At 38.8% G+C, this 16,186-nt stretch overlaps 1 protein-coding gene across 1 annotated transcript in view; it reads left to right on the top strand.

Moving 5' to 3' along the window:
* DOCK2 (dedicator of cytokinesis 2) overlaps nt 1-16,186 on the top strand; it is a 164,253-nt gene that overhangs the window by 37,498 nt on the left and 110,569 nt on the right. The window contains exons 23-25 of the mRNA XM_064671560.1: nt 829-937; nt 7,043-7,113; nt 7,743-7,849. Coding sequence (XP_064527630.1) covers nt 829-937; nt 7,043-7,113; nt 7,743-7,849 — 287 coding nt within the window. The remainder of the gene's footprint in view (nt 1-828; nt 938-7,042; nt 7,114-7,742; nt 7,850-16,186) is intronic.

The raw sequence follows: 16,186 nt of genomic DNA, 5'->3' as shown, positions 1-16,186 counted from the left end.
GAAAGAAAAGCACGTGACCCTGGAATACAGGACTTTAAAGAGATTTTTCTCTGCTGATGGAGCAAACAGAGCAGTGAGGGCACAGCATTTAGTTCACAGTGTTCTCCTCCCATTTCAGGATTCTCTTGTTGCCTTGGTTTTTTTTTTCTTACCTTGTTTTTCTTTATCTCTGAAGGCTGTTTCACACAACTAATTCCACATGTCCTCAGTGTTTTTACTCTTTATTCAGGCAGTGTTTAGTATTAATAACCAGTATGAACAACACAGGAGAAATAATCTGAGAGATTCCAACTTTAGGACAGGGAGTGAAGAAATAGTGAAGTGATCTCAATTTAAATGCACTTTTAAACTTTTAAGTGTCAAATAGAAACTTTTTTTTCCCCAAAAAAACCAGACTGGTTAGTGGGACCAGTAAAAATAGCTCTTTGAAAAAATGGCAATAGCAGCAGAAGACAGAAATAGTGATAATGTGTGAAGAATATTCTGGAGTAGCTCAGTTGTAGCGGGGGAAGAAATAAATTTATTTTTTTTTTATTTTGCATATAAGTCACTTTGAAAGGGAAATGAGTTTTAGAAGCTCAGATCTGGGAGGTGTCATGCATTAGAGGCTTTTAAAACAATTCAGGGTTGTTATGTTGTGTTCAAACTGAACAATCTCTACACAATACAGGAATAACAGTCATAACCCACTGGGGAAATATCTGTACACCAAATCCTAACAAATCTGTACACTAACTCCTGAAATATATATTTAATGTCCAATTTGTTACATTTAGGATGATGAAACTCTGTGATTCTGAAAGGGTAACCTGCTGCATCTCTCAACAGGTTATATGAAGGCAAAGAACAGACAGAATTTGAAGAATCCATGAGGAGACTCTTTGAATCCATCAACAACCTGATGAAAAGCCAACATAAAACTGCCATTTTGTTGCAGGTTGGTGTGTGCTTGGAAACCAGTTGGGTTTGGTTTTCTGTAAGGTTTTTATTTGTGGCCTTTTTATTTTTGTTCTTTTCAAATTGAGGAAAAGAAGCTCCTAGGAAATTTATCCACTATGTCTCTTTTGTAATTCCCCTCTATTGGAAAACCAAGTTGTCTAACAAAATTTGGAGCCTGGTCTGAAAAGGTCAGGGAAAAATACTTTTATAGAAATTTTATTAGTGCAGTGAGTGGAAGAACCAAAACACAGGTGCTGGGATCTGTCAAGGAATCTAATGATTTGAAGCCTCCAGTGGCTTCAAATGTTTAATTTGAATGTTTAATTCTTAAGTTTCTTCAAATAGTACTGAACAGGGATTCCACCATTTTTAGCTTGGAAAGTAAACTTTGTCGTATCAGCCTTTTGGATTTAGGTTATTTAAACAACTGAAAATAGGATCAGGGCTTCCCATTTACATCAATCTTAGTTATTCTGACACTTTGGAATCTGACTTTTGAAAGAAAACTGGAAAAGGAGCTATTAACATCATTAATATCAAATAATTTCTATGTATTTCTCTATTAAAATAGAGAACTGTCAAGGCTCTCCATAGAGTAAAAAGCAGATTTACTGGGCAGCTGGAATGTTGATGCTTCATACATTCTTTATTATTGTTGGGCTTGAATTTTCCTCTGGTTTTGTGTTTTGATTCCTTTTGATATGACTGAGACTAGAAGTGGAAGCCAGTGGAAAAGCCTTGAATAAAACCTCAGGTGACTGATCTTGAGATTTGTATTATCTGACACTGCATGGAGTGTTAATGTGCAACTGCAAAAGAGTCAAAAAAGTAAATACTGCTCTAATTGTATAATGCCATGATTACAGCAATATTTTAAAGGCATTTGAAAATCAATCAAATGCACTCCGTTATTATTTGATAATTCTGTAGAGGCCTTCCTGGGAGTACATGTGAACACTGCATGGAAGTGTTAGGGAGAAGAAAAAAAATCATCTCTGGAGGAATACTGAAAGAGATTTTATAATAATGTTTGCTCTTATGGTACTTGTGCTATCACTGTGTTCATTGTGAATTGGATTTGGGATGATGCTCTTTGGGAGAGCCTGGATCTCCAGGTGGGTGTGAGGGATTGTCCCTCTGTGTTTCCTCTAATGAGCAGGGGAGTTTCTTGCTGAGTGACAAGAAATTATTGTAGGAAACAGTCTGCAAGTGTGGGTGCTGCTTCTGGAATGGCTGGTGGGGGTGGTTTGGAACAGGTGCTATTGTAATGCCAGTGCAGGATGGCATTAAGGAATCCTGATTGTGCTTACCCTCATTTCCATATTTGTCTATGTAATGCTATTCTGAATATTACACCTGTTTAGCAAAGCTATATCTTTGCTGATGCCTGTAAGAAACAGCAGAGCCTTGAAAATTCAACTGAGCATCTCTTAGAAGGACTAAAGAAAAGAAATCTGTGCTGATTTAAAGAGCATGTAAGTGTGGCTCAGAGGTAGACTGGCTATTGAACAGCTGTGCTCTGCTCAACGCCAGACTGAAAATTAAGATATTCTTTTCCTAATGAGTGCTGGCACTTGTGAAAAATGGGTGCTATTTATTCATAACCATGAAGCACTACTGGGTTTTTAGGTATCTAAATCTGTATCATGTACCATAAGTTTTCTTTTTAGCAGGAACATTTTATGGCAGGTGTGAAATACTGTTTATACTGATTATATCCTAACTTTGCTGTTGTTCCCACTCCTGCTGACTCATACAACTGTGTCTCTGGAAGAAGCCTGCAAAGAGATTGCTTTGCACACAGTAAATAAAACCTGCTGCATTAATGTTATAAAATCCATACAGGAGAGGCATAGAATGAGACATGTCCCACTGTAGTTTAGTGCTGGCTGCTGAAAATAAGTTTATTGGGGAACAAATATGAAATAAGGGTCCCTTTCACTTCACTGGGCGTGTCAGCCACAGCTCTCACAACAGACAGTGTGTGTTCCTGGAGTGTGTGTGTGTTTGGAGGAGAATTCCATGATGACACTCCAGACTCCTGCTCTGGCAGGTGGATCCAGGCCAGAAAAACAGAGATAATATCTGGTGAGGTGGAAGAGAAGGGAGTAGAAAGAAATTCATAAATCTGCTTCTGTGCCTAAATGCAACAGTGATTTCCCTTGGGGAATTGGAGGTGACAGTGATAGATGCTGTAGCAGTGCAGATTTAACTGAGCAGAGTGAGGGACAGGCAGTTATTCAGTGATGCCACAGACACACGGGGCTGCAGAGGTGTCACACTCCACGCACCCAGAGAGGAAGGTTCAAAGAGTCTGCTGGAAAAACAGAGGAATAATCAGCATATCAGAACAGCCTTAGATCTGTCACAGTTGGAATTATCATTGATATGAATTAAAGTGGAACACAGATGGGTAGGACCAACTGAATGTGTTCAAGTAGATTGTGGTCTGAAGATAATCAGAGAAGAACGTTTTAGGAGCCCTGAAGAAAGCTAAAGTAATTGGGTTTCTCAGGATGTTGAAACTTAGCATGAACTAGTTTGCAGAACCTTGGAATGTCAATTTTTAACTCTTATTTCATCTGTGTTTGTCAAAAAACTTTTAAGGTTTAATTTTAGAAGATTTAAAGAATTATTTTGAAACTGAAATGTCTTGGTCTCTGCTAATTTATTTTTTTTTTAGTCATGGAACACAGTATTTTAGTCAGTAGTAATTTCCCAGTCGCTCTTACTGATAGAATCGTACTCAGACTTGTGTTGAATATTAATTCACTCAGGAGAAGATTGTTTATAAAATTACATCCTATATGGAACAGCCTAGTCAGTGCCAGGAGCACTTTATTGTTTCAATTTAACTTTATCTACTGAGCGATATCTTACTTCCTAATCTGTTAAATGCTGTATAAGGTTACAAAAAGTTAAAAATCTAATTTTTCAGTCCCTTGTTCTAAAACTGGCTGAAGTGAATAAAGGCTTTGACTTATTGTAGTGCCCAAGCTTTGAGAAGGGTAAATCTCTAGTTCTGTTTCTCAGTACTGTTAATGTAAGCTTGGAACAGCTGAAGGCTGAATTGTTCATTTGTTCTTGGTAAACTGGAAATCCATGTTAGTCTAAAAGAGATCAGGAGTATTATAAATCCACCAGTACAAGTATCAGTGTGCATGTGAGGGGTAAGGATTCCTCCTTTTAAGAGTTTTTTACAGATTTTTCTTGCAATTATTTAAAATAATCATTTCCAAACTTACACTGCCTTTCTGGCAGTAGCAACTCATAGATACTGGACTTTAACCTTCCTTTAATTTATTTTGGCAGGGATGATGTTACAGCTCTGCTGTGTTTATGTTGCTTCTCTGTAGCCACTGCTGATGGATTTTTGTAGTTTTTAGGGATACATTTTCATAAAGTCTGTACTTCTGAGGGATAGACTCCTTGAAATCTGGAAATCTGACAATAAATTTCCAGCTCCTGCAAACAGTTTGGTGAAGGGAGGACCTGGGGGTGAGAGGGAGTAGGGGCTTGTCAGTACCTCATTTCCCTTCCCACAGCACTCAGGGGGAAAACCCCAACATTTCCAGCACGTGTATTTTGTGCCTGTGCAAATCACCTCATATTTCTGGGGATTAAAACTGGATGCATGATTTTTAAATTTCAGATTAAGTGTTTTCAGAAGGTTTCACTGTCGACTCCTGGCTTGCAGTATGTGTGTGTGCCCTTTCAGTGACCAGCCTGTGCTCTCAACCTTAATTTACAAATCAAGCCCCGGCTTCTTTTCCAACTGTTCTGTTCCCCGACTGCCACAGCACATTTGACCTCCAGATGGTCCAGTCTGTTGCAAATGTCAGCTCTGCCCAGCCTGCTCCCAGGCACTGATTTTAGAAAGCACAACTCCCAATGCTCTGTGTGATCTCAGAAACATTACGTGACACGTTCTCAAGGTTATTGTAAGGCAGGGAGAAGAAATTGTGTGTGGCATTGAAAAGAATGAAGATCATGTAATATGAAGGTGCTGCCTTTCTCCTCTCGTTCTTCCCACACAGTTTTGACCCACCCATGTTGCTGCAGCAGATTCTAAGAACTTTAATCTGTGCTTCTCTGTACAGCTTTTATGAGAGAATAAAGCTGGAAAGGTACTGACAGTGATGCTTTGTTTGTTGTGTACAATGGGGCTGGCACAGTAACTTGTTAAAGTTGCCTTGATAGCAAGTAAAATTAGATTAAAAACAGAGCACCAATGATTTCTTTGAATGCACTTTTCATCTCAGGGGTATTCGAATTTCATGAATATGTATAATGTAACGCTGCAAAAGAGGGCAGCTAAAAATAAGCTTGGGCAGGAGTAAAGGTTAAAATAAATTTAACAGTACATTGTATATGTAAGAAATAATTTTCTGCAGTGCTGTGGGTTTATCTGTATCCCGCTCAAAAAAACTAATCTCTTAAGGTCTGAAGAATAGAGAACATCTTGTACTGCTGACTAGGAGGGTTTTATGACTTCATTAAGGGCAGTGCTCACTTGTGTCCACAGTGCATCATTTGAAGCAATTATTGCAAATGAAACTTGGGAGTCTGAAATAGTGCAGGGATATACTTGTTATTGTACTTCAGCTTGTGCTGTGGGTCTGCAGAGGAGTGGGAGCTGTGTCCTTCCCGTTTCCATCCTCAAACAAGTGTAGAACAGGGAATATGAGAGAGGCAGAGCACAACAGATCAAGTGTCTGGAGTACTGCTTGGAGTATTCTGTGGCCACTGGTGGCCCTGTCCTTTATCAAATATCTTTCACAGTAACTGTGAATTACTGTAAAATGAAATTCAGATGCTGCTGCTGTGCAGTGTCTTCATAAAGTATTTGTGTCTTGAAGAGTGAGGAACAGCACGTTGCTGAAATAAGAAGTGGAGCCAGGATAAGTTTCTAGCCCAACGCAGTTGTGTATTTTAAACAGCCCCGGGGTTTCACAGTCTTGTTTAAAAACAAACACAACCAACCCCAAAAAAAAAAAAAAAAAACCAAAAAAACAAAAACACCCAAACGTTTCCCCCCCCCCCCCCCCCCATTCTGCTTCAAGGAACTAATAATGGCAAAGATCAGCAGAAGATACAATCTCTTTGTTGAAGTGGCAACGGCTTTTAAACGCTCCTTTGACCTTTCCCGGTTTGTGTTTGAGATCTGAAGAGGGATGACTTTATCTGAAGGTATCTTAAGCCAGCATTGAGCCACTTTGAAATCCTGTGTACACCCTTGCTGCAGACTAAATTCTTTCTTTTTGAATCAAGTCCTTAAAAGTTCTTTTGATTTTTTTTTTAATTGGTTATTACAGTAGAAGCTCATATAAATAAAATGATATCTTTGTGGTGCCTGAAAGGTCTAAATGAGAGCCAAAGGAAGCTGTGTTCTGATTGTCTTTATCCTAACCTCCCTTCCCTGAGTAAAGAGACTAACTTTTTGACAGGAAGCTTGCTGTGTAGAGGTACAGAGAAGTATTGAACCTGGATAGGCTTCTATCAGATTGATAATAAAAGACTTCACATCACTGGACCTTATTTTTCAGTGAAATGTTAGTAGTAATTTACACCCTAAAACTGCACAACGAAGTACTGCAAGTTGGGCTTTATGGATATTAACCATAAAGATTTGGAGCCTGAAAGTTGCCTCTTCTAGGAAGTGTAGATTTGGGGTGGGTAGGTGACTGTTCCTGACTTCTGCCTCCTGCATGGCACATTCTGGGGTGGAACTGATAAAAAGTATGATCAAAGAGCTGCTTGAGCAGTGCTTGCTTTACATATATGCATCATAATGACACTTTTTTAGTAGCCTGCAAAGAGAATATTATTTACAAAGACAGTCTTAACCCTTCCACTGCTCTGCAAAGAGAGTATGATCTACTTAGTATATTGTATTTAAGTTCCTCTGCATGTCCTCAGCATAAGGGCCATTTTGTTGACTCTGGGACGAAAATCATGTTCAAATGTGATGTAAAATTTCAGCCTGAGGAAAGAAGTCCAAATTTATGAGTTTGTTTCGTGTGCATTTGTTTGTGTGCTCTGTATTGTTTATGTGCATGTAAACATCTATTGCCATGATCTGTACATCCATCCATCCCTCCAGGTGGCTGCCTTGAAGTACATCCCCTCGGTTCTTCACGATGTTGAAATGGTCTTTGATGCCAAGTTGCTGAGGTGAGCAGCTTTTGAACCCTTCCCAGATGTCAGCAGTGAATCCTCATGGGTCAATTTATGTCAGCAAAGATCAATTATGTCACTAGTCAAGAGAGTGGTACAACTCTGGGCACACATTTTTAACAGTGAATTGTCACCTGACTTAAATAATGCCAGAGTTCATTATGGTGCCCCAATATTTACACAGTAACTTGGTGAATAAAACAAGCAAGTGGAACAATCTATTTTTTATTTTTCTCTTCTCCCCCCTACTCCCTACAGCAGACTCTATTCCAAAAAAACAAATCTGACTTTAGCAGTTTGAAAAAGGATCTTTATTTGTCAGACCAAGATAAATTACCTCCACCACGCAAAAAAATGGAAAGTAATAAAGTAAAGGGAAAGTAGTAAACATCTGTAATCATGGCCAAAATCTATTTCATCCTGGTCTTGTTTCTCTTGAAAGTTTTCTTTGTAACCGGATATTGGTCCCTTGTCAATATTTGTGATATACAAGTAAACGTAAGTATTAAAAAGTGATAAATGTTTAGAAACACACGGCCTTTTGCTCTGTCTCTCTGTCTTTGTTAACACATGATGAATTTGAATTCCTCTGTATGATGTTTGTGGCACTTTTCCTTTGCATGCAGCCAGCTCCTGTATGAATTTTACACTTGCATTCCACCGGTGAAGCTCCAGAAGCAGAAGGTGCAGTCCATGAAGGAAATAGTCCGCAGCAACCTCTTTAAAAAACGAGGTAAATATAAAATACCTTCGAGGCTTCAAATAAATAGGTGTGAAAATGATGGGTGCCTTGTGTTTTGTGCAGTTCACCTTTTGGAATGGAGTGAAATGAGTGCAGAGGGAGTGGGAATGGCAGGAGTGTGAGCTCTGGAGTGGATCCATCCCTTCCCACGGGATGGCTCTTGAGCACAGTGTGGTTGCCAGCCTGGAGCAAGGGGCAGGTGGGGCTCACAGGAACTCTGAGTGTGGTTTTCCTGTGATGTAGTGCTTAGGTGGGTGAGTTGTACATCCTTTGAACCCATTTGAATTTCTATAATGAAATAGGGAAATGAAGTGGGACTGTGTGAACGCAGCTGTTATATAAAGCCTGGGAAGAGGACAAAAAATCTCCTTGTGCTGGGGTATATTCAGCTGCAATGCAGCACTTCCAGTCACAGGGATTATGATATTTCTTAACCTTTATCAGAACTTAGTGTCTTTCTCCACTCTCAGGGGTGTTAATGGTACTGAAAAGTCTTTATCAGCCTTGTGCTTAGTTTTCCTTCATATTATCACAGAAAGGGAATTTTTGCTGAAGGAATTCTGTAGAGAAGCCAGGTTTTCCATGGTTGACTCCATCTCCAGTGTCAAGTGTTCTGTCTCCTCTCTCATGGACCAGCTGACTTGTTTCTCCCTCAGCATCTCCTGGCTGTGCAGAAACCTTCAGGACCTGAAAGGCACAGGACAATCAGATGAATATTGGTGTCTGTTCTGCCAGAGATGAATGTTGGTGTCTGTTCTGTCAGAGTTTCAGTTTCTGACAATTCACAGATAACATTCCAGGAACTTGACTGTACAACAGTGGGTAGCAAATAGTCCTGACTACTAGTAGATTGAGAGGGGATTGCTTTGCTCATCTCATTGTGCTGCCAGAAGAGTGATGCAGTTCTAACTGGCCAGGACAGATAAAAACTGCACTTTATTTTTAGGCCTGTGTTGCACTCTACTGAGACTGAAATCTGTATTTTAAACTTTAACTACAATTAGCTGTATCTGCTGTGTTTTGAGACCAGTATAGATTTCTTGGAATAAAAATATCGAGAAAATAATGTAATTGGTTTAATTATTTAGATTCAATTGTTATTATTTTGAGCTGTGTTTATGTTAATAGTTTCATGGTCATCAGCTGTGATTTTTTTAAACTATAGGTAAGATTCACAGTTGCTTCAATTGGTGAAACTTAAGTAGCTACAGCTGAGCTATCTCCAGACATTGATCCAAGCTATTAAAAGCAGATCCAACTAATTAATTTGCAAACACTCCTAATTCTATATTCACAGTTTTCTCTGGTAGTTGGCTGTATTTCAGTTTTACAAGCAGATTCTGATAAATCACTGCATTACCAGTTGCTTTTACTGCTGCTGCTTCTAAGATCAGAAGTGCCAGTCATCATTTTATCTCTGGTGCTTGTGGTAGCATTTAGACCAGAAGGAGAAAGATTCTCTCACAAAACTGATAAACTCTTGGGTTAAAATAATGCACTCTCTTGAACTCTTGAGCTTACAGAATTCAGTCAGTCACCCTGACTGTTGGTAATACTGAGAAATTAAGTGTAAGCTATAAACCTTTTCTTTTTTTTTGGTTCAGTAATTTTTCTTGTAAGAAACTTGTCTCACTGGAGTCCAATTGTTGCTGGTTCATGGATCAGGAGGGTTGGTCAGGACAGCACATCCCATGCTTGTATAATGAGGAATAAAGCCCTAATGAAGATTCAGAAGGAAAATAGTTGAACTTGCAAGAACTTGTATGCTCCACAGTTCTGTTCACTTGTGTCTTCCTCCTTTTTTCCCTCTCCCTGTATGGTCCAGAAGATGAAAGAATGGGGGTTTGGATTCCCCAAAAGCTTCCATTATGGTCTGCCTGGTGTGGTGCTTGTTTCATGTGTTTAACAAGCCTTTCCTTTAGCTGTGGTCTGTTACTGCAAACTACTCTGTAAAGCTTTTACTGCCTGCAGATAAATAATAATAATAGATTGCTGGCTGCTTGTAAATGCAGCTTGTCTGATGTCTTGAAATATATAGCTGCTGTCTCGTGGAAAATGCCTGCCTCAGAATACATTGTGAATTCTAAAAAGGGTACATGGGGTTTGTTTCTGCATTTTTTTAGGGAATAATGAATAAGAAATTTTGCTAAGAGGAGTTTTGAATTCTGGGGACCTTTTATAAAACCAATAAATGGTGGGTTTTGCATACTGCTGACCAGATAATTAATACATTTTAATTTTCCCCAGACAGGTAGTTAGTGGGTTCATTTAAGTCTTGAATTTGTAGATTAAAAAATTGTATTGTCCAAAACCTCTCTGCTATTTTTTGCTCACATCAGACACTTGACAGCAAACCCAAGCAGCTGAGAGCATGAAGGCAGCATTTCCTACCCAACCCATGTGCCAGCCCAGCTGCTTCCCTCTGTATCCTGGATATCTGAGTAGTCACTGATCCAAACTAGCACTAATAATGGACAGTTAAAGTGTATCCATTTGATAATATGGAGAGATCAGCAGCTTGTTCATATGCTCGTGATGATTCCATTTCCAAGATCTACCCTAAAATGTTTTTAAATGTAATACTTGGTATATAATTATATAATAGTACTTAGATGTTCTTTTTGGAGGAGCCTGGGGAAATGGATTTTTTTCCCCAATGTGTTAGTTTAAAACAAGAGAAGTCCTCTGAAGCAGTTGTCCAAAACAGAGTCCAAGTCATTTTAAAATAAAGCTAAAACTTGCCCAGTTTGTTTTAGCTTTGTTGTGACATATTGTTTTAACAATATCACGGCTGATGTCATGGTACTGCTAACCAGAGAGTATTCTTGCTAACTAGAAAATATTCAGGTAAAGATTTCATCCTTCAGTATTTTGATGAAGTGACAGAATAAAACAGCTCCTTTTTGGCATCTTAGGGTTTAGAATTGCTGTTATTTAGAGTTTAAAGTGCTTGAAGCTGACAATTTCCTTTTTCACCATCTTCAGTGTAACCAAGACAGGGTAAAAGAGACTCTTGCAAATATGTTTTCCTTTTTCTGAGACCATCCCATGAAATTGTCCTACCTCTAACACAGCTGAAAATGTTACTATTGCCTTCGTGGTGTTACCCAAGTATCTGTTGGGCCATTTAATAATGGAGTTTCTCTTTTTGGTAAGGAGTTTTATGCCTTTCCTTTCAGCCAACCTGCACCTACATTGCCAATGGCAGAAAATCATCCTTGTAATAATTGCAGGGTGGGTTTTACCTAACTAATATTGTTTGATTATCTGCATTCGTGTTTTGTTTTCAGCCCTTGGGTTGTAATTCCCTGAAAGGAAAAGTCCACAACATTTTGAAGTGCAGGCACTGGAGAATGTGAAAAGACTCAATTAAGTAATTTAATATTACAGTGGTATGAAAATGTCCCTGTCCTGTGCTATTGTAATACTGTGCACAGTAAACAGCAAACAAATCTTTTTTTTTTTTTGTGTTGCTGTGGTTTAAAATAGAAAATTCCAAAGATGCTTTTTTTTTTTGCTCTGCATTTAATACATTTGATTTTAAAATTAATTGAGTAAAGAACCAACTGTGTGTAGGGTGTAGATGGGGCCTGATTCATTACTGCACTCAATGAGCTGGAAGGTGATTTACAGGAGTGAAAGCACATGTAGTCTATCACAGAACAGGATCCAGAGTGATAATTAAGGTGAGATTGCCAACAGTATCATTAGCTAAAGTTCACATTTATCTGGAACAGGTAGTATTTTTTTCTGCCATGAATATGGAATATATTTAACTACATTGCTAATTACAGTCAAGTCTATTAATTTGTGCCTGTTTCAGATTATCCATTTTTCCTCTAGATTTTAGTATTTAGTGTCTTTCAATGTAGTTCATTACAGTTCCAGTTCAATTAATTCACATCCATTCCCAGTGGTATTGTCTTTATAATTCCATTGGATTCCACACACTGGCATTTCTGTTCTTTGACCCGTTGACATTCACAGACTCGTGAAAACATGCAAAGGTCTTTTAAAAAATATCATTTAAAAAAAAAAAAAACCAGTGAAATTTGTCTTTATTAAATAAGTTACACACGAACCCGAAGTTGGAAACCTTGAGGGCAAACTGAATTTATTGGTGTGCATTCCCAGGCATTCCCAGGTTTTCACTGCAGGCTCATGGCATGGAGTGATTTCCTCCGACGGGCTCCAGGGTCCTGCTGCTGTGATTGATCTCCAAAGGCCCCACAGCACTCTGAGAAGCCTTTAAATTACATTGCCAGGCTTTTTGTGGAGGCATTGATTTCTTGTTCCTGCTCTGTAACTGTAGCACAGTTCAGAGAGGTTCTGGTGGTTCAGGTGTTTGAGTGGCTGAGTGGAGGATGATGGATGTTTTGCTGCTTGGGCGCTTTCCCCGTAACATTTAGGAACGTTCTAACAGGATGTGTGAGCACATGAGGAGATTTTTGTGCTGTTTTGTCTCAAGACTATCACGTCCTTTTTGATCAGAGGACAAGAAATCTTAATTTTTGACACTTTTCTTTTAAATCACTCGACATTTTTTTGTTTCAAAATCCCAGAGGGCAAGAAACAGTTTTCTTGTCCTGTACGAGCACCCCTAATGGGATCTGAGAGTCTCATTCATTATGTAAGAAACTGCCTCCTGTCATGAATCTTTCCCTTTGTATAGTGGGATCTAATGGATTATTCTCTCCCTCTTCTGAAAAAGTTTGTTAGAACTGCTTAATTTCTATGTAAAATACTTTGAGGCATCACTGCTGTTGGGTTTGTTGGTTTGTTTGTTTGTTTTTATGAAGCCTATTGCCAAGATTCCCTCGCCTCTCTCCATTTTTGAGAGATCAACAAATTAAGACATAGCTATTTACAAATCACATGGAGTTTTTATTGTGCTTAGTGTTGCTGATTTCATAGCATTTGGAGGTAAATGCTCATTCTAAGCTGGCCACTGAATATTCACTGACATTATGCTGAAATTTTTAAATGAGTTAGCTTGGGAGAATTGTTTTTTATGGGTGTGAAATGAATATAAAATGCTCTGACACACGATAAATATGTGTATTATTGATACTGCTGCTTTTGACTTGGAGTTCCCTCGTGGTCCCTTCCTGCTGAGGGGTTTGTGCTGTAGCAGAGCACTGAGAGAGCTGCTCAGAGAACATTAAGTGGGTCACACAGATGGTCACGGGCAGGGCTGGGAACAGAGTTCCCATGTCTTGGCTGAAGATGCAGGTCCTGTCTCGGTGTGGCTGTGGCACAGCCATGGCATGTTCAGCATATGCCAACCACTTGCTGGCTCTGGGAGAACAGCAGCAGCAGACATATGTCAGCACCAGGGGTTAAACTGCCACGTGCCACAAGAAATGCTGAGACTACAGGGTTTTATTTTCATCCCTGTACTCTTGTTTAAACAAGATAGGTGCTTGCACACACCTGATTCCCCTGCAGTCATGTACATTACTGAGTGCTACCTGTGAAATACTTTAATTTCACTACCTAAAAATTATTGGGAGTTTGTGTTTGTGATAAACAAAGTCTCGAGTTTCTATAAATTTTTGAATAATAGTTTATTGTATGGAAAAAGCAAGCAGCTGGCTGGGTGACAGAAATGGGGACCAGTTTCCCAAATCTACACGCCTACTACAAGGGACATTTAGTATTTATCTTAGCTACTTCATGCATATTAATTATATCATATACATATACATTCTACAGGTTTTTGGTAAGTATTTAATATATGGGTTTTGTTACAGCTAAAGCTAAAAGGGTTATCTCCACAACAGGTCATAATTCATGAATTCTTGGATGAACAGGCACCTAAAGATTTAAAGTTCTACCATATTTTGTTCTTAGGATAGTAAGGAGGTTTTAGGCCTCTTGGCCTTGTAAGGGTCTGTTTTATTTCTTTATGGGGGTGTAATTAAGTTTTACAGTCCGTTTGTTTTATTTTGATGTAATCACCCATTTGTTTCACGAATGACAATTATTTATTTATCACATGTTGCTGACCTGCTGTGTTGTTCTTACCTTCAGGACTGTTAAGAAAAAAGCTTAAAAAAAAAAAAGAAATCTAAGGAGCCCTAATTTCTGGTTAAACATCTTTCAGTTTAATTATTCTGGACAGAATTGAATTATAGATATTGATTTTAACTATTATAATCTTAGAGTTTATTACTATAAGTTCTTAAGCCAAAGTTTTTTTTGTGTCAGGTTTTTTTTTCTGTGATTTTTCTTTCTCCACTGTTTTGAACACAGCTTCTCAACACTGTAGAGTGTTTGAGCATAGGAGATTTTAATGCATGTTATTGTTAATGACTCCTCTGTTTTTAGCTCCCAGGGAAAAAATTGAAATTACCCACTGTTCATAAATTCTTTTAAATTCCTTTAAAATAGTTCTCCATAAACCCACATTTTTTTCCTCTGGATTCAGTCTTGATTTTTGTATTTAGCTTTTTTATTTGTTGGCTTTTTTCCCCAAGGGTACGTTACCTTTAAACCATCACTTCAAATCCTGTATTCATTTTTTTGCCAGTTTTATTCCTGCAATATTTTGATATGGATAGGGTTGGCATAAGCACATCTCTGGGTATTTATCTGCATACATTTGTGATGAACATATGTAGATTAAAGCCATTACTTTTATTTATGGAGGAGGAAGTGACATGCTCGTATTGCTACTGGCAACTTTTTATTAAACTTGACCCATTAGGGCATTTTTTTAGTTACATTTTTAAGAAATCTTGTGGTATGGAGGGAAATCTAAATCAAAGCAGGTGAACTGGTTTTAACAACAAACTTCTAAAAGTACGTGTAAAACTCAGCTTACAAATACTTCAAGTAGAAAAGAGAGAACAAAGACATATTACAGCAGTTGATAGGACACACATTGTGTGTGAATTAACTGAAATGGGGAAGCTTGCAAGTTGGAATTCATCAATATTCATAGAAACATGGAATAGCCTGGCTTGGAAAGGACCTTAAAGATCTGAGTGTGCCAGGGAGGATGTGCTGACAAGCCTGTGCTCCAGGCTGGCAGCTGCAAGGACTGCGAGCTGCAAAAGGCCCTGAATGCTGAAAAGGCTGTTCTGGCTCCAGCAGTGGCAGGGTTGGAAGTTCTGGCTGCCTTGGAATCCCTGGCAGCTCTCAGCTCCCAGGAGGAGTGGAGGAACTTGGAGATAAACCCACCTGGCAGCCTCAAGGTGTTCCCAAGGCTGTGCCTGGTTGCAGGGAGGTGCTGTGAGTGTTCATGCTGGATCTGTGTCCTGCCTCAGCTGCTGAGCCATGAACAGCCAGCAAGGGGGCTGTGCTTCTCCTTCCTCTATGTTAAAAGTAACTTCCAGGAGGCCAAAAAGATCTGCATCTGACAGTGCTGTCAGACTCTGCAAGTGACCTGGGGTACCTTCCCTTTCTGAGGCTCTGATCTAAACTGTGAAATTGGAATTTAGATTTAGCAACGCATTAAAAATATTTTAAATTCATCAATTTTGGGCTCCCAGCAAACAGAGAAATGGCAAATAAGGAAGAGGGAAGACTTGTGATAGAAAGATCACTGCAGTTGTGAACAGATGTCCTTTGTGAAGAACCTCAGTGCTTTAATTGAGCACTGACTACCATCAGAAGTCTCTCCTCATTGAAAGAATGTTGTTCACTGGCTTTATTCTAAGGCTTTGTTCTAAATCTGTGCTCAGATGACACCTATGTCCTTCTTAAACTGGCATGCCAGTTTTTAAGTGGGCATAAAGCCATCCTAACAGATGGATATGACTACAGGCAAGCCAGGGAATCAAGAGCAGTGTTTCCTAAGGGAGACAAAAGTGGTGTTAAATCTTTATTACCATTTTGGCTGCACACACGAAGCAGTCAGGAATGAAGCCCGTCTGTGGTTTTTGCTGAAGGAGACCCAAATGTCTTTTTAATGACATTATTGCATTAATGACTTAAGAGTGTGATTCTCACTTACCTGGTACATAAGAAATCATTAGATATCTCCTGAAGGAGAATCAGGTGAATAGAGGGGTTAAAAAACCCCAACCAAACCCAAAATAAAAAAACCATATAAATGCTAAATCTTAGAGAATGAATCTACCTGTCCTTATTGAGGAAGGTGCTGCCAGGGAATTTATCCCAGAAGTGTGTTGGAATTTGAGGTTGATAAATATTTATAATACTATCTCTTATGACAGACCTTGATGAAGGAAATGCAAGGTGCTCAAACTGTATGCTGATGTTTTAGGTGCTCAAATAAAGTTTGGAGCATCTAGAAATAAAAAAGCCAGTCAGAACAGTTGGGTTTTTTCATGCTTTTGAACATTAAGGAAGAATAAATGT

This window comes from Pseudopipra pipra, chromosome 15 (assembly GCF_036250125.1).
Source record: "Pseudopipra pipra isolate bDixPip1 chromosome 15, bDixPip1.hap1, whole genome shotgun sequence".
Lineage (NCBI taxonomy): Eukaryota > Metazoa > Chordata > Aves > Passeriformes > Pipridae > Pseudopipra > Pseudopipra pipra.
The sequence above is the reverse complement of the archived record's forward strand: the minus strand, read 5'-3'. Positions and strand labels throughout refer to the sequence as shown.